Consider the following 22,134-nt stretch of genomic DNA (forward strand, 5'->3'; position numbering starts at 1 on the left):
AGACCACAGCCTTACCAGTCACAGACACGGCATTGTTTAAAGACCCATCTAACAGATGTCTTTCGATCAAAGCCAAGTGACAAGCAGCCAGCATGGAAAACCAATAAGTTCAACAACAAGCTCCTAGCCGATAAGTCCACTTCAGGTTGACAAGGCACTCCCTCTGGAGTCACAGCAACCGATAGGGGACAGGTTGCTTTAATTCCGGGAGGGCATTTGCAGAACTTGAGAGACACTGGGGGCATCCACAGATTGACCTCAAGGCATCCAAAACCAATCGAAATGTGACCAGATTCTTCGCTTGCTCAAGGGATCCAGTGGCTCTGGGAGTGGATGCCATGACCCAGAATTGGAGCTTCGACCTGGCCTGTATCTGTTCCCCCCTCCCCATGTTGCCTCGGTTTCTGAAGAAGATCAAACAATCGCGTATCAAGGTGATTGTAATAGCACCGTATTGGCCCACAAGAACCTGGTTCTCGGACCTGCTGGAATTATCCATAGCTCAACCAGTTCGTTTAGCACCCAGGATCTTCTCCTTCAGGGACCCATAGCCCACCACAATCCGAGCCTATTCGCTTTGACGGGATGGTTGTTGAAGCAGCCTTATGGAGACGTCGAGGTATAGTTGAAGAAGTCATTGTCACAATGTTAAAGTCGCATCATCTAAGGCCTATCAGAGTTTGGCGCAGCTATTGGAACTGGTGCAAGGATGCAGATTTTCCCTTTTTTGAGTGCAACATTCCAAGAATTTTGTCCTTTCTGCAACGGGGCCTACAGTTGGGTCTCAAACGGAGTTCCTTAAAGGTACAGGTGTCGGCACTTGCTCTGGATAACTCTGTCCGTATCTTTCTGCAGGGAATAGCTCGCCCTCCGATCCCTGGATGGGATCTTAATCTGGTGCTGGAGTCACTATTGGATCCTCCCTTCGAGCCCCTGGGGACCATATCTGACAAGTGGCTCCATGTTGGTCCATGAGGGAATAAATCTCTCATCTCAGAATATCTGTTTAGCAGTCTCTTTGGTACAAACTGAATAGGTTGGCTTGGTGCGGGGTTAAGCTTGACCCTCTGGCACTCCCCTTAATTAATTATTCCAATTCCAATTGTCCTGCGTCCTGGAGGGTGTAGCTTAAAGCCAGTGGTTGCCTGTGTTATTAATGACAGAGAAACGGATTTAACAGTGAGTATTCTGTTATTGACAGCAGTGCTCTTGTGTGGAATAAGAAAGACACTGCACAGGTATTCCTCCTAGAGCTCCATGGGTGGTGTGTTTGATATGCTATGTAGCCATTAGTGTTGCCATGACAGCCATGACCTGAGCTCACTGAACAAGGTTACAGATATATAGAAACATTGGGTTAACAGTCACCCTGCTATAGTTCCAGGGGTACCCAGGGTACAAATACTCACCCCAAATCTCCCCCTAACTGACCTTCAGACTGGGCCCCCTTAGCTCATAACAAGGTTACAGATATATAGAAACATTGGGGTGTCACCCTGCTATAGTTCCAGGGGTACCCAGGGCACAAATAAGCACTCACCCCAAATCTCCCCCTAACTGACCTTCAGACTGGGCCCCCTTAGCTCATAACAAGGTTACAGATATATAGAAACATTGGGGTGTCACCCTGCTATGGTTCCAGGGGTACCCAGGGCACAAATAAACACTCACCCCAAATCTCCCCCTAACTGGCCTTCAGACTGGGCCCCCTTAGCTCATAACAAAGTTACAGATATATAGAAACATTGGGGTGTCACCCTGCTATAGTTCCAGGGGTACCCAGGGCACAAATAAACACTTACCCCAAATCTCCCCCTAACTGGCCTTCAGGCCAGTTTACTTTGAAAAGCAGCTAGTAAATTGCAGGTAAAACCTAGTCCCTTTGTAAAATGTATAATGAAGCAATAGAATTCTTAATGAATCAGATGAAAATTAAGCGTAGGACTGGCCAGATATGGGATGACTTTGATGTAGTTGTTCAGCTTAAATATATTGCAATATATGGACAAACAATCCCTGTTTTGTTTAAAGGGTAAGGCATTTTTCAGTAGCAGTAGCACAAAATGTCGCTGTCTTAAATATATTGATAATGGGTTGAGTGCAGAGGACTCTTGTATTTGACTATATGTATTTTGTGGTCACAGCCTCATTGCACCCCCGCCAAATGGTTTTAAAAAATAGTGCTGAGCACAACTTTCCTTTGTTTGCCCCCTTAGCTCATAACAAGGTTACAGATATATAGAAACATTGGGGTGTCACCCTGCTATAGTTCCAGGGGTACCCAGGGTACAAATAAGCTCTCACCCCAAATCTCTCCCTAACTGACCTTCAGACTGGGCCCCCTTAGCTCATAAAATTGTTAAAGATATATAGAAACATTGGGGTACTTTTGTTTTACCATATATATCCGCTGTCGGTATTTCACAATAGACTTTGCAACATGATGTAAATTTTCTTTCTTTTTAGTGAACACCGCAAAAGCTGAAGCAAAGACTACGAAAGCAGAAGCAAAGACTACACCAAAACTAGATCCAAAGAAAGGCAAGTTTGTGGCTTTTTTTTTTAACCTCATATTACCACAGCAGGCAGGGCTCAGGGGCCATTAATAATTAGTGCTACTTTGGTGTAAATACCAGCACCATTATCTGAGCTGCCAAACTACATATGTGTCTTTACGGAGATGAAAGTTGTAAGCCTTTAGACATTGCATTGGGTGCGTGCTTCTATTGGATTTTATTATGCATTAACATACCTTTCAAGAGCTTTTCTGCAAGATACAAAAAATGTATAGTTTGTTGTTCAGTGAAAAGTCTAGTATTAACCAGTAAACCAAGAAAATGTAAAATAAAACAAGTGTGTTTAATTTTCTTGTATTGCCACAAAATAGTTTAGAAAATCTTGATAAAATAACATTTGGGATTATCAAAGAAGAAATACAGCTGGCGGGTTATAAAGCCCCCCCCCCCCAATAATACCAACAGCAGCAGTATAATTTTTGTTAAAACAGGGCAATAAAGTTTCTCTTGTTAACATAAGGTCTAGTCTCATCATCCACACACCTTCTGCCTTTATAGGTGACGGTTTTACTATTTTTCTTCTACAGCACGGTATCAAAATTGCAATTTTGAAATGTTCTGACATTTCCTTTTAGCTTAACTAAACATGTCTCTTTTCTTTATATCTTTTGTCGGAAAAGGATCCGCAAATACAAAAGCTGCAAGAAAAGCTAAAGTACCAGATGGTATGTGATTTTAAAAATGAATATTCTGTAATTGTTTATACTGTACCCAGTGCACAGTAAAGTAAACACCTAGACCACGGTGGTGTGATAGATCTGGGCGCAGGGAAAATTAATAAAAAATAAAATAATTTCGACAAATCTCCGCGTCCGCCACTGCCCCCTAGTGTGTTTTTTTTTTTTTTTTTTTTTGGGTTAAACCTACACCCAACAAGTTCACAGAGCTTTTTTTCCTTCGGGCTCTGTCTGAGAAGCTCTCTGTACTGGGCTGTGGTTGAATTCACTTAGCTGAGGGAAGGTTACTGATGGGCCACTGATAACCTGGTGCCTTGTCCTTGCCAATATTCACTGGCATCAGGAACTTTATGTATTTTGTATTTAATTTTTGTAAAAAGTCTTGCTGTGATTTAATTTGGTCTGCATTTATTTTTCTTTCTTTTTAGTGATACCCCCTGGATTCGTAAAACGCTATAAGCTTACAGAACCCCCAATGAAGGTGTGTTTCTATCCTTTAAAAAAAAAAAAAAAAAAAAAAAGCTACCGAAGCAGTTTATTGCCAATAGATTAGCCACAATAGTACAAGCTAGAATGCTAAATTTATTCTGTAGAAAGCTTTACCATACCTGAGTAAACAGCTCTAGAAGCTCGCTCTGCTTGTTTAGGATAGCAGCTGCCATATTAGCTTGGTGTGACGTCACTTCCTGCCCCAGTCTCTCCCTCCTCGCTCATAGCTCTTGGCTCAGGTTACAACAGGGAGGGGGATAGGAAGGGGGAGAGAGGAACAAACTGAGCATGCTCAAGACCAAGCCCTGGAGGTTTAAGATGAAAACAGGAAGTCTGATACAGAAGCCCATGAGTACACAATAGAAGGAAAGAAATGTGGAGTTTCTTTTGACAGAGGACTCAGAGCAACATTACTTTGAGGGTTTACTGGTGTATTTATATAGACCTTTCTGATAAAGATTACTTACATTTTGCCTTTCCTTCTCCTTTAACACAAGTATATGTTAACTGCCAGACACGCTGACTATGTTTTCATTTTGTGTGTGTGCTTAAAAGTGTGACAATTGAAGTGATTTCAGTGGGGATATATAAATGTATATTAATGACAACTGGACCATTTTCAGGATGCTGAGAAATGTGTAGTCCTTATTTCCAATCTGCCTGAGGGACCCATGACTGTGGAAGAGCTTTCAAACCTGGCTAAACCCTTTGGTGGCGTAAATGATATCATCATCATCTCTACCCACAGAAAAGTAAGTAATTCTCTTGTGTACAGATATTTTTTTTTCTTTTTAACATTTTTCTTTGCCAGAGTATCATTCATAATCTCAGGTACAAACTAGGGAAACTGTGTAGCCTACCAGTAAGTAGTGGTGCTGTCATACTGCTCCCGATTTTGTTTGGCCCTGTTTGCTCAAAACTGTCATCCTTTCACTGCTATTAAGCACAAGCTCCTGTGTTTGCCTGGTGCCACTCACTTAAAGGATAAGTAAACCTTTAAAATAAGTGAATGTAAAATTGACGAGAGTGCTATTCTAAGCACTTTTACTATGTACATTCATTATTTATTGTTTTTTAATTCCAAGATATTAAAGGATATATGTACTAATAATATAAATGAATTTAATTAAAACAGCGCCACCTGTTGGTCATTTTTCCACCAGTCTGACCACCAAGTAGTCCAGGAATTTGTCTGGAGGAAGAAAGAGGCTGTTCTGAAGTTTTTCTGCTTAGGAAAGATGTAAGAAAGGTTTCTATTTTTTTTCTAACCAAAAGAACATCAGAGCAGCCTTTTTCTTTCTCCTGACAACTTCCTTGACTACTTGCTGGTCAGACTGGTGGGAAAATGACCAGCAGGTGGCGCTGTTGTAACAAAATGCATTCACATTAACAGCACATGTATCTTGTAATATCTTGGAATTAAAAAACAATAATGAATGTAAATTACAAAAGTTCTTCGAATAGCACCCTTATTGATTTTACATTCACTTATTTTAAAGGTTTCCTTATCCTTTAAACTTCTGTTCTATTGCTGAATGAAGGAATTCATAGTTAACAACACAAGTACAGTTGTATTGCATAGGCTAAGCTTTTTATTGGACTTCTATATTTAAATTACATCATTTTCTATTAATAAAGGCACTCTTGGAGCTTTCAAGCAAAAACTCTGTGGATTCCATGATAAAATTTTATGATGTCTTCCCATCAAACATGGGTGGAAATGTGCTGTCAATATCTCTGGCTTCAAAGTTTAAGGATTTAAAAGACGAGGTGAGCTTTTTTTTCAAGATGAAAACCTTGAATGTTTATAATGCTGAATGTTTAATTAGTGAAATATGAAAACTTTTTGCTGACTGCAAATAAGGAATGAGCTTCAAGGTCTGTAAATGTGAATCTCTTGACTACTTTGTCATTATTAGGGATGCACCGAATCCACTATTTGGGATTCGGCAGAACCCTGAATCCTTCCCAAAAGATTCGACCGATTACCTGATCCTAATTTGCATATGCAAATTAGGGATGGGAAGGGAAAAACATTTTTTATTAGGGATGCACCGAATCCAGGTTTCGGTTCGGTATTCGGCCAGGATTCGGCCATTTTCAGCAGGATTCGGCCGAATCCTTGTGTCTGGCCGAACAGAATCCAAATCCTTAAAATCATGTGACTTTTCGTCACAAAAGGAAGTAAAAAAATTTTTTAGACGCGCATTACATGCGTGGCTCTATTTCCCCCTCACTGATTTGAATATGCAAATTAGGGTTTGGATTTGGTTCTGTATTCGCCCAGATCTTTCACAAAGGATTCGGGGGTTCGGCCAAATCCAAAAAAAAAAGTGGATTCGGTGCATTCCTATTTTTTTACTTTCTTGCTTTGTGACAAAAAGTTGTGCGATTTCCCTCCTGCCCCTAATTTGCATATGCAAATCGGCCAGGCAGAAGAATTCGGCCAAATCCTGCTGAAAAAGGCCGAATTCTGGATTCGATGCATCCCTAGTCATGATGCATTAAACAATAAACAAATGCACCCAAAAAATCAGTCATAATACAATATTGAATATTTTTTTTTATCACCCATCTCTCTAGGAACGAATCTTTGCTTATCTCATAGAGCAATCTCCATGCAAGGTAACGCTTCCTATCCTGTCTCATAATACAGTTGCTTCTTGTCTTTCTCTGCTTCATGTTAATTCTTTTAAATTGTCATTCACACTGTTCTAATGTGCTTTAATTCTAAATTCACTGCGATATTTATTTATGATTGCAGATAACACCATCAGTTTATGAAGAATTTGTTTACCTTGTTGATCTACCAGAGAAAGGATACACCGAGTCTTCCGTTGTGTGTGTAGGTCTCCGCTTTGGAAAAGTCGATCACTATGCCATTTTCAGTAACAAGAGAAAGGTAAGATTGAGCAGTCCAATCTGACATTGTGTACTGAATTTTCTTTTAAAGTGATACCGTCACGTTCCTATAAAAATCGCCAAATATTTTTCTCTAAAAGCCCCCCTCAAAGCTTCCCCCATCCCTGCGAACCTTTGTGAAGCCGACCCTCTGACACAGCTATCGGGTCTTTTACGTTTTTTCAGTGACGCTGGGCTGGGGGCGATGTGATCCTTCCATCGGCTGAAGTCCTGTTTTAATTTTTTTAAATAGCCTATGGAAGGATCGTGCCCTCCCCAGCCCAGCGTTGCTGAAAACACAGAAGATCTATTAGCAGTGCCAGAGGGTCAGCTTAATGAAGTTTCGTGGGGCTGGGGGCAACTTTGGTGGGCCTTTAAAGGCAGGGGCAAATAAGCAGATTCGGGGGGAGATTTAGTCGCCTGGCTGCCTTCCGCCTGCTAAAATGAAAAAAAGCTTGCGGCAATGCACTTGCAGCACTTCGATTTCCAAAGTCACCTGAAGTTTCCTCGTTTTCTCATTATAGCCGGCGGCAAGGTAGGGGAAGGCAGTTTGGGGAGATTGTACCCCTGAAGAACAGGTGATAAATCTCCCCGAATCTGCCCGTGTGTCCCTGCCCTTATAGGAAAATATTCAGTGTGCAGCACCTCCTTGATATGGACAAGTTTCTATGATTTTTATAGGAATGTGTCGGTATCACTTTAAGTAAACATCTTCGTATGTGTTTAGTGACAGCAACAGTAAATTGAAATATGAGCATAAACAGCTGATGAGAATTGTCTGTTAATATTAATAGTAAAAAACAAAAAGGGGAGACAGCTCAAGCTCACCGCTCATTCCTCTTTGCCACGTACTAAGTCTTCAGTGTCCCCACTGTATCCAATAACAAGACTTGACGTCTCTTCTGGACATAACCTATGATTAAGGGATTTGATCCCGAAACGCGCAACCTGCTATATTAAATTTTGTCCAGAAGTGCCGTCTACATGGAGTTATGTTATTTGTTAATATTGAAAGTCTTTTATAAACCTCCATGATCTTTATATCTTTATATATATATATGTATATATATATGTATATGTGTATATATATATATATATATATATATATATATATATATATATATAATCCTTATCAATATGCATAGTTTTCCACTAGTGCAGTAATCTTATAAGCAGCCAGCAGGGGACATGGCCTATCAGCACAGGGGCCTTTGTCTGATGCTACTGAAGGCACAGTCAGCCATAATTGTCTATGCAGATGTAGCAGTAGAGAACAAGTGTTTGCATATAGCCTGTATAGACAGCTCAATTGCACATATACCACAGGTATTTCTATTAGGAACAGCCTGCTGGTAGGCTCATAGACTGTACAAATAGATGCCGTAATAATGATACCGGCAAAAGTCTTTCTATATTCTCAATATAGCCAGACAGTTTATGCACCAGCCTTTCAAAGCCATTGGCCATCAGTCCTCTGGCAGAGCAAGATCAATGACATGAAGAGAACACATTCTAAAAATTTGTCTTGTAAATTTAACAGGCGATTCTACACATGTGCAGCGCAAGTGCTGCTAAAGCAATGCACAGTTTTCTGACTCAGTACCCTTGCACCATTGGTGAAAATACAGTGAAGTCTGTTCTGCCCTCAAAGAAACAACTTTCAGAGGTAAGTTCATGATATGAATGCCACTGCTTATGTTCTAAACTCCTTTTAACTTAACTGCCTTGTGTTAGCATGTGGCGGCCATCTTGCTTCTTGTATAAGAAGCAGCAGTAGCAACTCTTATTACTTTAATTAACCTAAGCAGATTTTCTGTATAAAATACATATGCGTTTAAGAAAGTTCTTTATTTGTCAAATCAAGTTCTGATTCAATTGTATAAATATACGGCATTTGGTGGGGGGAATCTTTCAAATTAACATTGTCGACTTTGCTTTTGCTAATGGAATCTCAATAGTCAGTTTGCTGAAAATGTACTTTGCAACTTGTGATAATCCTAGTTTTTGTTAAAAAATAATTATGGCTATACCTAATACTAGGTAGCAGGTCTTGCCCTATGCTACCTGTGGAATGTAAGCCTGTTAGGGGTTTGTTCTTGGGGTTTGTTAGCATTTGGAAATTGTTGTTAAGGGCCCCTAAGGTATTTAATCATGTGTTGGGGGGTTGTTGAATTATCCACAGGGGAGGATGAGGCATATGGATTTAAGGGGACGTTTTTAACATAACTTCAACTTTTCACATATGAGTGATGAGGGATTTCCCTGCAGTGAGCACCAACCATTTGTTTTTTTGGTGTGCTACAACCGTTAATGTGGATATGATCTTAAAAGTTCTTGTGGTAACATGGGTGCGGTTTACAGTGGGTGTGGTTTAAAAGGGGGAGTGGCCAACACTGACTTCTATTATCGGCCCTCCACCACATAGGTCAGTAGAATTGTGGCCCTCGTTACCACAGAAGTTGGACTGCCTTAGAATAGTGATTTCCAAAATTTGGGGCTACTTCCACCCATAGAGGGGCCAGGAAACATACTGGAAGTCCATCTTAAAGACCAGCCAGGTGATGGCTGAATTGCTGATATACTAAAGTTTTCATACAATTGTGATCTTATCATGAGCAGTTATGAGGCCTGACCTAATGTTGTTCACACAGAAGCTTTAACCTAATAGGTAAGAAACCTACTGCTTTAGTGAAGACTGTGCCCTGACCTGTTTTTTTTATTGCAGGATGAATATGAAGTTGTTGTGGAAGAAGAAAAAGCATGGTAAGCCATCCATTTTACAGTGTGCATATATTGAAAAGTGTGAAACTTAAAGGAGCAGTTCAGTGTCAAAACAAAAACTGACTAAATAGGCTGTTTCTAATATAGTTAGCCAAAAATATATTGTATAAAGGCTGGAGTGACTGGATGTGTCACATAATAGCCAGAACACTACTTTCTGCTTTTCAGCTCTATAACCGAGTTAGTCAGTGAATTTAAGGGGTACCGCTTGGGACATAACTAATAACCAATCAGTGGAAAGCAAGAGAGCTGAAAAGCAGGAAGTAGTGTTCTGGCTATTATGTTACACATCCAGTCACTCCAGCCTTTATATATTACATTTTTGACTAACTATATTAGATACATTTTTTGTTTCGCATGGGCTATCTATTTAGACAATTTTTATTTTCTTACTGAACAATCCCTTTAAAGGGACTCTGGCAGCAAACTAAACATTTGCTTGTGTTTTAAAGTATTGTGTAATGTCTGTTGTAAAAAAAATTGCTGTCCTGTCTTGCTTTTTAACGGAGACTCTACCGCTCTAACAGCATTGTGTTACAATGGACACAGATCCTGTGTGAAAGGTATTGCTTGCTGTGCTGAAACTCAGAATAATCAGAACCTCAGTCATAAAGCAGGGCAGGACAGCTGTCTTTATAACAGAGCATTCTGTCCAAGTGGCTGCACAGATCCTATCTGATCCCCATTGTAAGCAGCAGTCCTGTCCTGCTTTATGGCAGCTGAGATTCTAGCTATCTGTATAACAGAACATTCTGTCCCAGTGACTGCACAGATCCTATCTGATCCCATTGTAAGCAGCAGTCCTGTTCTGCTTTATGCAGATTGAATAAATACAGCCAAAACAGTACTTCAAAAGTATTTCAAAATTAATTTCTGATGTTCTCTACCTCCCATTAAAAGGAAAACATTATTTTATTGCTATCAAAATGTATTACAATTTTTAAGGCATACAATCTTAATTTAGTCTGGATTTCAATTATCTTTATACAGTCAATGAACAAATGTAGGGGGATATGACTGTATTCTCACTCTTTTTCCCCCTTCGTGAATTATTGTGCCTTAAATGTTATGACTATATTTAATTGCTGAGTTTCCCCTTTACGATATTTGCCCATGCAGCAGAGATCTATGTGTTTCCTATGAACAATATATATTATAAACCTGAGTTTAGTGTAAAAATTGGGATTATAATTTACTGCAGTGTAAGTTTTAAAGAAATACTGATTCTCTCTCTAAAAGCTCTGAGACTGAAAGTAATGTGGATGAAACAGAAGAGGCCCAGACTGCTGACGAAATGGCCTTGAAAACTCTGGCAAGTAATGCTGATTCTGCTGCCCACAACACATTCATTTCAACGTCCATTCCAGTTGTTGCTGTGATTGAGCCAGTAGTAACATGTCTTGAGGAACAGTCTTCAGCTATTGAGGAAGAGTCTCTGACTGTTGTGGAACAGCCTTCAGCTGTTGATGAAGAGGCTCCTGCAATTATGGAAGAGGCTCCTGCAATTATGGAAGAGGCTCCTGCAATTATGGAAGAGGCTCCTGTAAATATGGAAGAGGCTCAGATTCCAAACGAGGAAGCAACTCGGTTGACTAATGAGGAAGAGACTGGCTTGGCCAGTAAGGAAGACATGACCTTGACTAATAAAGAAGAGACTTTCTTGACTGATAAGGAGGAGACTGACCAAGTTGAAAAGGAAGCTAATGAGGAAGAGATTTACACAATTCCCAAGGAAGAAACTCCAACTTTTGAAAAAGAGACTGACCTAGCTATATATGAATCTGAAATACAGCAAGGTGTACAGGATGCTTCTGAAGCAAAACTAGAGAAACTGTCTACTTCCAAAAATCCTGGTTCATTTGAAGAGGCTGTTGCTCGGCCTGAGTCCGCTAGGACATTCACAGGTAGTACATTTCTCTCTCTTGGCTTTGGTATTCAAGCAACCGAGGATGATGATGAGGAGGAGGAGGCTGCAGAAGCACCTGACCTTGATGTGACCTCACCAATATCTAGCACTGCAACAGACCCAATGGAGGGAGATGGCCAACCTGAAATCCAAGCAAAGCCTCATATAGCTGAGGACTTTGATGTTATGGTATCAGTAGAGTCCGAATGTGAAGAAGAAGAGATGTCTGAACAAGTGAGCCTTAGGGACCATGTTCAAGTATTCCATGAACCAGAGGCAAATATGGTGAAACTTTTTACTGCATCTGAAGAAACAGAAGAACCGGAAACTGATGATGCAGCTGTTGCACCAGAAATATTTTCTGACAGCCCTTCTCACATTACAACAACTCAAAATGAGCCATCAGAGGTCCATGCAAAAATAAGTGAAACATGTGGTACTCATGAGTTTGAAAGCCAAGAGACTAGTTTAAAGAGTTCCAAAGGTGATCATTCCCATGGAAGAGGCAAAGATTCCTCTGTGGAAAAGTCAAGTTCTAGCAAACAAACAAGCACTTCAAGGGTCAAGTCAGCCAGTGAAAAAAGTAGAGATTCATCAACTGATACAAAAGAATCTTTGGATAAACGCAACTCGGGCAGGACAACCAAGTACAATCCACAGAAAGGAGAACTCTCTGTAACGTTAACATTGGACAGTCAGAAAGGTTCAAAGTTAGACACAAGGAAAAAGCCATCTGCTGATAGGGGGTCTACTGGCAGAGAAAGTAGTACGCCAAAATCAAATAGTAATCGTTCTAGCCCTTCAGAATCATCAAACAACCTCAAATCAAGTGCAGGTTCTTCTCAAAAGAAAGGCGGTAGCAGAAATGTGTCATCCGGGTCAGATAAGGAATCAAAATTTACTCAGAGGTCTTGGGAAAGAGAAACGAGATCAAGCAACAAAAAGGACAATCGTTTTAGGGATGATCGCTCCAAAGAGGACCGTCCTCGGGATGATCGCTCCAAAGAGGAACGTCCTCGTGATGATCGATCTAAAGAAGACCGTCCTCGGGCTGACCGATTCAAAGAGGACCGTCCTCTGGATGATCGCTCCAAAGAGGAACGTCCTCGTGATGATCGCTCTAAAGAAGACCGTCCCCGGGATGACCGATCCAAAGAGGACCGTCCACGGGATGAACACTCCAAAGAGGACCGTCCTCGAGATGACCGCTCTAAAGAGGACCGTCCTCGGGATGACCTCTCCAAAGAGGACCGTCCTCGGGATGACCTCTCCAAAGAGAACCGCCCTCGGGATGACCGCTCCAAAGAGGACCGCCCTCGGGATGACCGCTCCAAAGAGGACCGCCCTCGGGATGACCGCTCCAAAGAGGACCGCCCTCGGGATGACCGCTCCAAAGAGGACCGCCCTCGGGATGACCGCTCCAAAGAGGACCGTCCTCGGGATGACCGTTCCAAAGAGGACCGTCCTCGGGATGACCGTTCCAAAGAGGACCGTCCTCGGGATGACCGTTCCAAAGAGGACCGTCCTCGGGATGAGCGATCCAAAGAGGACCGTCCTCGGGATGAGCGATCCAAAGAGGACCGTCCTCGGGATGAGCGATCCAAAGAGGACCGTCCTCGGGATGAGCGATCCAAAGAGGACCGCCCTCGGGATGACCGCTCCAAAGAGGAACGCACTAGGGATGACCGTGCTCGGGAGGATCGATTTAAGGTGGGTAGAAATTTTTGGCTGTTCAATTTTTTCCAAATTTGAGTTTTTGATCACTTCTGCTCCCTGTGTGCTCAAAATTTGGACCATCCTATAGAGCTTTTATCTTAATTAACAATGCATGTAACTGTTTTTTTTTTAAATTGTGTGCATTATTCACACCTCTACTCCAATGCCTCCCAACCTCTACCTTCCTTATCTGTGCACAGCTAATCTCATTCCAGTAGGCTACAGGGTCCAGAACCAAAACACAAGAAAGAAGGCAATCTGCATACCCATAACTGGGAGGGCTGGGAATCTTTCCTGTAGTTTTCAAGCTACAATAGTGATGTGCAACAAGGGAGGTCTGACTATCCAAAAAGAAACTCCTGGTCCAAAAAAAAAAAGAGAATATAGTTGAAAAGATCAGTAGAAAAAACAGGATGAGGAATGAAAAGTAGAGGAAAGAGTAAGTGGCACAGAAGAGAGAAAAAGGTGGCAAATAAGAAGTTAGGGAAAGACATAGAAGATAAGTAAATTGGAGACAAGAAAGGCAATAGTAAAAGAGCATGAATCAAATGTAAAAGGTGGAAAACGCATAGTGTGGAATGACTTGGTCACTTTGGTTATTCCTTGATTAATGCAGTTTAGTGATGATTCCAGGCTAAGCTAAGCTGTACACTCTGCAAACCATGTACTGTGCTTGAATTGTTTAACTTTTTTTTGGCAGAGTTCTTTAACAAAACAACAGAGGAGCTCCAGAAGTGCTAGTCATGGAAAAAAATCTGAAAAGGTGAGAATCTCTTCTAAAATGAGCCTTTATCACATTGAAAATCCAATTACATCAACCAAGCATCAAAATAATATCTCCCTGTCATATGGTCAAATGAGCAATCAAATGTGCTTCTCAAAACAACCCTATATTTTACAGAGTAATAAACTTTTTTTTTCAGTTTGAGTACTGAACAGTTCTGATAATATCCATTTTAAAGGGATGCTGTCATGATTTTTGTGGTGTAGTTTTTATTTCTCAATGACACTGATTACACTCCAAATAATTCACTCAACAATATGAAATTGTATTCCTGAACCAACAAGTGTATTTTTTTTTAGTTGTAATATTGGTGTGTAGGCGTCATCTTGGGTTATTATTTATTGCCTGGTCAGAAAGAGCCAGCACTTTTGTTGTTTCTCCTACTCCATTTAACTGAAGGAGTTGCAACGGCACTTTATTCAAGGCACAGTCCGTAGCTCTCTGAACTCCAAAATAGCCTGTAGCTATTTGAACAATGCCCCATGTAGTTGGCAAATTGCAAAGAAAATAAATAAAAAAAAAAAGCCTAATGGCAGCCTTTTTTATGTGGGTATTGTTAATTACCCCTCCGTTTTTTTTGTTTGTAAACGCTGCTTATAAACAGTTTGTTGTCTTATAAAGAGCAAAAGCTATCATTCTCAATGTGTTTTATTTTAGGAACAGGAGGATGAGTTCCCATTTAATTTAGATGAGTTTGTTACTGTAGACGAGATTGTTGAGGAGCATGGAGATGCAAAAAAAGCAGAAGAGCAGACCGATGCTACTTATGGAATAAATGCCTCTAGGAAAGGGAAAAGAAAAGATAATGAGCCATCTCCTCTAGAAGCTAAAAAAGCAAAAGGAAGGAGTCCGGATCCACATGTAACGAAGCAGGACCTTTCCTATGTAACCCTTGACGAAATTGTAGATGAAGAAGATGGCACTGTTGGACCTCAATCAAATGATTCTTTGGGCCTTGCAAAAGAATCAAAGTCCCTGCTAACAGTAGATGAAGTCCATGCAGAAGTTGATCAGCCTTCTGCTAAAGTCCCCCAAGGGCTTATGACTTTAGATGAGATCAGTGAAGAGGAAGATGGAACTCGTGATTCTGCCACAACTCGTGCTCCATTAGAAACTCCAGAGGACTTTGTAAAAGAACAACTTCTTACTCTCGATGAAGTTGGGGGGGAAGAGGAGGAACCAATCACTTCAGAATCCTTATCTTTGCAGGCCACAAACCCAAAAGATGAAGAGAATAAAGCTGAACTTAATGACTTGGATGATAAAGAAATTGACCTTTCTAAAATCTTGGAAGATCCACAAGTTGAGGACCAAGTGACAGTTGACCCAAAAGAGCAGCCTCTGTTAACCCTGGATGAAGTCAAAGGAGATGACGACACAGAATCTATAGTAGACATTAGCTTTAGTGAAGGAAACCAGTTTGTCACTGTAGATGAAATTGGGGAAGAGGAGGAAGATTCCACATTTGTTTCAGAGGTGAATATTGAATCAGGAGGAAAAGCAAAAGGCAAAAGTGCAAGTAAAGTTACTAACCCAAGTAAGTTACCACGTGCTGCGAAACTTTCATAAGAAGAAATTCTGATACTTTATCCTAATAACACTTCAGTTGTTCCCTTGTGTCCCATGAAAAAAGGAAATGTGTGAATTACAAGAAATATTTCTATTTATTTACAAAGTACAGGTATGGGACGTGTTATCCAGAATGCTCGGGGCCTGGGGTTTTCTAGATAAGGGATCTTTCTGTAATCTCCATACCTTAAAGGGATACTGTCATGGGAAAAAAAATTTTTTTCAAAATGAATCAGTTAATAGTGCTGCTCCGGCAGAATTCTGCACTGAAATCCATTTCTCAAAAGAGCAAACAGATTTTTTTATATTCAATTTTGAAATCTGACATGGGGCTAGACATTTTGTCAATTTCCCAGCTTCCCCATGTCATGTGACTTGTGCCTGCACTTTAGGAGAGATGCTTTTTGGCAGGCTGCTGTTTTTCCTTCTCAATGTAACTGGATGTGTCTCAGTGGGACATGGGTTTTTACTATTGAGTGTTGTTCTTAGATCTACCAGGCATCTGTTATCTTGTGTTAGGGAGCTGCTATCTGGTTACCTTCCCATTGTTCTGTTGTTAGGCTGCTGGGGGGAAAAGGGGAGGGGGCTGAAATCACTCCAACTTGCAGTACAGCAGTAAAGAGTGATTGAAGTTTATCAGGGCACAAGTCACATGACTTGGGGCAGCTGGGAAATTGACAATATGTCTAGCCCCATGTCAGATTTCAAAATTGAATATAAAAAAATCTGTTTGCGCTTTTGAGAAATGGATTTCAGTGCAGAATTCTGCTGGAGTAGCACTATTAACTGATGCGTTTTCAAAAAAACATGTTTACCTGTTATCTTATATTGTTACAATTACTTATTTGCTTATCTAGAAATTGTTACAAAAGTATCTTATCTGCTGCTGTGACAAAATGTCTAGCCCCATGTCAGATTTCAAAATTGAATATACAGTAAAAAATCTGTTTGCTCTTTTGAAAAATGGATGTCAGTGCAGAATTCTGCTGGAGCAGCAATATTAACTGATTCATTTTGATTTTTTTTCCCCCATGACAGTATCCCTTTAAGTCTACTAAAAAAAGATTATTTCAATATTAATTAAACCCAAAAGAATTGTTTTGCTTCAAATAAGGAATAATAATAATATCTTCGTTTAAATTAAGCACAGGGTACTGTCTTCTTATTACAGGGAAAAAGGAAATCATTTTATAATTTTAATTACTTAAATTACTTTTACTGAAATGCAGTCTATGGAAGATGGCCGTCTCATAATTCTGAGCTTTCTGGATAACAGATCCCATGTCCATGTAAAAATAATCTTCATCATGGAGGCTCAGCAACCCTATAACAGTAAAGGGCTCACACGTTCTTGCCATCTTGAATCTTTTTAGGCCATCTGTTGTGTCAGTGGCATTGTACATGCTCAGCGTGCTCTTGAGCTGCTGTTGAGAATCTTAGAAATTGTCAGAAATCTAGTAGAAAATGGTTAAATCTGTATATGATTAGTAAGTGCTGTTACACAATGCACTGCTTACTGCATTACTGTTTATGTACTATATATTGTGAATCCAAGAGCTCAGGTAAGTGACGGCAACCCAAAGCATCTACTGAAAAAAAGATGGGAGCTACTGGGGAATCTTCTGAGGCATACAATCTTCTATTATGTTTAGTTTACAAATATATTTGAGATGAAATAATGTAAATTTTTTATTAAAAAATATATGCATATACATCCAATATACAAGAGCCATTTTGCATTTGACATTATTATTATTTTTTATTATTATTTCAAAAGCAATTAAGCTGTTAGCTGCTAATATAATACATTTTGTGACAACAGCAGTTCTTGGGAAAGAGATGGGAGAGAGATCTGATTTTATTTTTGCACCTCTCTTTCGAATCAGTTTTAACAGTGTGTATTTTTCTTCTTCACTGAAGAGCCTACCCCAAAAAGAGGTAGACCCAGAAAAAGGACTCTGCCCAAAGACAGTCCCACAGGACCCTCAGACAGCAGTAAGAATAAAAAAGACAAGAAAGAGACCCAGGATTCTACAGATGATCCTTCCTCTACTGCATCCTGGGGAACAGATGCTACAAAGAGCCCTGTGGAGTCAAAAGCAAAGGCCTCTAAAGAGAGTCCAGGCAAAGGAAAAAACACTGCTGGTTCTGGTCCAGAAAAGGCAGATTCAGAGAAGGCAGCAGCCAGTGCAGGTGAGCCCTAGGGTTTTCAGCACCATCAAGTGCCATAAATACTGTAAGGGAATTTCTCTATTACATATATCTATTGCTTTTCTTGCCTAACTTCTCTATAGGTTGTGCTATCTAAGCGTGCCTAAGCCACCATTGCTTTCAAGCTATTTGCCTCCATTTACATTCGCCTTTACATTCCCCCAATAAGAAGCTATTGAATTGTGGGTTGTGTTTAACATGGGCCACTAAATTCAATTTAGATTTTTATATTTATTACCATAATAATTATTTTTTGATTTTATTCCATCAATTTGTCTGTGTTGGTGCAAGGAACATGTGCTAATGCCCTCTCAGGATCAGGCTTCCATCAAGTCAAAAAGCAGTAAAAAGATTTCCAGTGGTTTTTAAAGTTATATATAAATGTAACTGCATATACATCCAGTATTTGTCTTGCTGTTTATATTCTCTGCTTGATAGATCTTCCTTTTACTGGCTATTAAGTCTGTGAGAATTATTTGAAAGCGTTAAGCTAACATAGTTGTTTTTGCAGGTGAATCTAAAGAAACCGCATCTGAAACAAAGAGGCCAAAATTAGCCCCATATAATCCATCTGTTCCGATAGGTAAGGGAACACTAACATATTTATCTTTGCTCATTGATTGAGGGCATGTTTTAATTACACTGAATATATCTATTGCCTGACGTAATGTGCTTTATAGGAATGCAACAAATTCAGGATTCAGTTTGGGATTTGACCTATTTCAGCAGGATTCAGTCAAATCCAAGTGCCTGGCCGAAGCAAATCCAAAAAATCATGTGACTTTGTCTCAAAAACCAGGAAGTCAAAACAATGTTAACCACGTGCTGCGTGCACGGTTTCCTATCCCCCTCGTTTGCCTGATTTACATATATAAATTAGGGTCCGGATTCGGTTTGCTGACAAATCTTTCAGAAAGGATTCCAGATTTCAACAATAGTGGATTCTGTACATCCCTAGTGTAGAGTCCTGCGTGCAACCCAAACCTGTAGCCCACAACCCGAATATTTACCCACTTTGAATATTTACCCACTTTGATCCGCTACACAACCCAGACCCGCAACTGCCTTATCCGCCACCCGCCGACCACCGTCAAACAGAAAGTGGTGCTGCTGCAAACCGGAAGTGACGTCATCAAAAGTGGGCAGGACAGAAACAAGTTTTGTAAAACTTTAAAAGGAGTAAAATATAGACAATATTACATAAGATAAGAAATTTAGATGGGACCCGCAGACCCGCGGCTATATCCGCACCTGAAAATCCTCCCCTTATTCCGCAGGGTGCCCGCTTTTTTGCGGCTAACTGACGGGTACCCGACCCGCTGCAGGACTGTACCCTAGTGCTTTCAAATGGTTTTCTGGGATACAAGTTGGCTGGACAAAGGAGTTGTACAATTATAGTAACATCAGTAGCTGAGGCAGGATAATATAAAGAAACTAAATAAAACCACTGTTGAGCTCTTAAGATCAATTTCATTAACTGGAAAAATGCATGTGGCTTTTTTTCTGAATTAAAGGACCAGTAACATTACTTACATCCAAAATGCTGATCTTTCCTGCTGTTTGGATAAGACATAGGAGAAAACTCAAACTGGCACTGTCCCACGGAGTCCAAGGGGTCGCCGCGATCTTCTCGCTTGTTTCCCTCTTCTCCCCTACGTGCGTGCTGCTGTGTGTCTCTTCCGGGACTGACTTCCGGGTTTGTGACATCACTTCTGGATGCTTTTCTCTGCTCACGCTGACAGAAACTCTGCTATTCCGTTACGTTCTCTCCCCACTCTTTTGCCCAGCAGTTATGTTCCCTCCCCCAGCATGTCTCTCTCTCACCCCCCAGGATTTTTTGTCAAGCCTTTCTCAATTTATCGCTCTTTCCCGCATCCTTTCCCTCTCCTCTGCCGGCATCCATACTGTCCCCCGCATCCTTTCCCTCTCCTCTGCCGGCATCCATACTGTCCCCCGCATCCTTTCCCTCCCCTCTGCCGGCATCCGTTCTGTGCCCCGCAGCCTTTCCCTCTCCTCTGCCAGCATCCATACTGTCCCCCGCAGCCTTTCCCTCCCTTCTGCTGGCATCCGTTCTGTGCCCCCGCAGCCTTTCCCTCTCCTCTGCCAGCATCCATACTGTCCCCCGCAGCCTTTCCCTCCCCTCTGCCGGCATCCGTTCTGTGCCCCGCAGCCTTTCCCTCTCCTCTGCCGGCATTCATACTGTCCCCCGCAGCCTTTCCCTCTCCTCTGCCAGCATCCATACTGTCCCCCGCAGCCTTTCCCTCCCTTCTGCTGGCATCCGTTCTGTCCCCCGCAGCCTTTCCCTCTCATCTGCCGGCATCCGTTCTGTCCCCCGCAGCCTGTGTTCTGACTTCCGGCTCCTTACTTCCGGTTCTGTGTACAGGAACAGCGTCGGGAGTGCGCATGCCATGGTGAACAGATCGCCGTTTTCCAATGTAATTGAGAAAAGGTGTTTTGAATTTTTTTTAAAAAACACGCTAGGTGTGTTATATTAATTTATTAGGTCATGCCCATTATTTTAAGAATATAGAATGGATTTTTTATATAAAAATTTTTGATGTTACTGGTCCTTTAAGTATTTCCCTGTGTTTAGTAGCCATGGTGCTATACCCGCGTTGGCCACTGGAGGGCATTATTCCTTAAAGGGCCTTTCGTCTTTTCAAAACATAACCAATTCCAAATAGTGACTTGTCTGACACTGAGTAATCACCTGGAACTATCTGTTCATTGTACTTGTTTTGGGCCTTCTTTGTAAATAAAGTTACAGACTATACATAGAAGAATTCAGGTGTGCATATAAAATGTTCCACGAAATGTACTGAGACTGGAAAATGCAATTTATTGTATAGATTTAAAACTGGTATAATCGACACTAAAACATTTTTCTTTTTTTTCCCCCAGGAATGGAATTTCTCATCCCTCAGACAGGTTTCTTCTGTGAACTGTGCTCTCTGTTTTACATTAATGAGCCAACCAAGATAAAACACTGTAAAAGCCTCCGACATTATCAGTCTGTAGAGGTAGGTTTTGTATCTTGCTTCCTTCATAGGATGCCTGGTTGTGAATGCTGGCTAACTCGGCTTTCTTCCTCTGCAGAAACATATGGCCAAAGCAGAAGAATCCACAGATGCAAAACAATGAAGAATGTGCAATTCACAATGACGGAAATAGAAGCATTTTGGGCCCACGGTGCATTTTGCTTTCATTTCTCACCAACCTGTTTTCAGAACACTTGTTAATATTGTACATAAAAAATAGTTGCACTGGTTGTAGACCGAAGTAAATAGGAACTGAAATGATAATCTGATTTTTTTTTTTTTTTAATTATCTGACGTTTCTAGTGATCAATAAATATTCCCTGTACCCTTGGGAGTTAAGATGGTGAGTGTTGGTGGCTCTAGTCACCTGTCAGACATGGTACGTCAGAGAGATTCAAGACTACTAGTCTTATTTTCTCTTTTCCAAATACATGATGATGTTGCCATTTCAATTTATAGAAATTAGAAACAGACCAGGAACCAGCAGTACTTAGTCTGCAATCACCCTTTATTGGTGTATTCTCACTCACGACATGTTTCGGGTGCTAGTCTGTTTCTATTTTCTATTAATTGAATGCTTATCACATGATGGATGGTGTGTGTTGAAACAGCGGGTCTACACGTATCTGATTGTTTTCACTTACCGTATCCTTCTCTGATTAATGTTGTTGCCATTTCATGATGTCATCACGTGTACTTACTGTAACTGTACAGTGTCTTGTGTACTTTGTTGGAAAATATTATCGACATTTTTATGATATAATTTTAAGATGATCCATTTTGTTTCGCGAGTTCTGGTGCCTCTGGCTGGGAGTTGTCGCTGTGAAACTCATATTGAGCACAGGGAGGAATTCCATTCTGAGAGCACCAGCTAGGCCTGCCCGGGATTGCTTACAAATTCAAGGGCAGCCGCGCATTTCCGTTTTGGGACACGTTTGCTTTATGAAAAGTTAATTTAACATTCTTAATGAATGTTCTTGCTTGCGATTACTTTGCATTGTTTTGTAAATAGCCCTTTCACCGACTTGTGTAGAAAGAAAAAGTATGTTTCTAAATAAAACTAGTTCTTCACCAAATTGTAACAGTTGTTATTAATGTTGTGCTTTGTGTGTGATTGGAAATTCTGTGGCGTTTGCTCACTGGGCTGCCATCAGTCGTCCGAGGGATTTATTCCGTAACCACTGCTCACTACTGATGTGTCATGACTACTCTGAGTTTCACATGATTTAGGCAGTAGATTGCACCTGCACACCTGGCCTCTCCACTAATTCTGTACGGTGCTTGGGGTATAGGAAGACGGCCCCTCCACACTTCATTAAATGCAATTAACTCCAGCACACGTAGATTGCTTTAGGGATTCCTCCCGTGTTTAATGTTAAGCCAACAATAGAACGTTTCGGGGGCGTGCCCCTTCCCCACCACCATCCTTAAATGTGTTACACACAAGTATCCCCCACCTCCAATTATGTAAATTCACATTAAGTTC

The 22,134-nt window shown here is 40.9% G+C and overlaps 1 protein-coding gene across 6 annotated transcripts in view; it reads left to right on the top strand.

Annotated features, from left to right (window-relative positions):
• The window catches only part of znf638.L (zinc finger protein 638 L homeolog), a 77,972-nt gene extending 56,248 nt beyond the window's left edge, over nt 1–21,724 (top strand). For all 6 annotated transcript variants that reach the window (XM_041586923.1, XM_041586915.1, XM_041586930.1 and 3 more), the window contains 16 exons: nt 2,467–2,541; nt 3,197–3,241; nt 3,682–3,734; nt 4,366–4,494; nt 5,381–5,512; nt 6,326–6,367; nt 6,507–6,644; nt 8,184–8,309; nt 9,369–9,406; nt 10,664–13,040; nt 13,747–13,809; nt 14,488–15,367; nt 17,320–17,592; nt 18,122–18,193; nt 20,512–20,630; nt 20,707–21,724. In XM_041586923.1, coding sequence (XP_041442857.1) covers nt 2,467–2,541; nt 3,197–3,241; nt 3,682–3,734; nt 4,366–4,494; nt 5,381–5,512; nt 6,326–6,367; nt 6,507–6,644; nt 8,184–8,309; nt 9,369–9,406; nt 10,664–13,040; nt 13,747–13,809; nt 14,488–15,367; nt 17,320–17,592; nt 18,122–18,193; nt 20,512–20,630; nt 20,707–20,751 — 4,607 coding nt within the window. In that variant the 3' untranslated portion in view covers nt 20,752–21,724. The remainder of the gene's footprint in view (nt 1–2,466; nt 2,542–3,196; nt 3,242–3,681; nt 3,735–4,365; nt 4,495–5,380; nt 5,513–6,325; nt 6,368–6,506; nt 6,645–8,183; nt 8,310–9,368; nt 9,407–10,663; nt 13,041–13,746; nt 13,810–14,487; nt 15,368–17,319; nt 17,593–18,121; nt 18,194–20,511; nt 20,631–20,706) is intronic.
• Nucleotides 21,725–22,134: the final 410 nt, after the last annotated feature.

Source organism: Xenopus laevis, chromosome 1L (genome assembly GCF_017654675.1).
Source record: "Xenopus laevis strain J_2021 chromosome 1L, Xenopus_laevis_v10.1, whole genome shotgun sequence".
NCBI lineage: Eukaryota > Metazoa > Chordata > Amphibia > Anura > Pipidae > Xenopus > Xenopus laevis.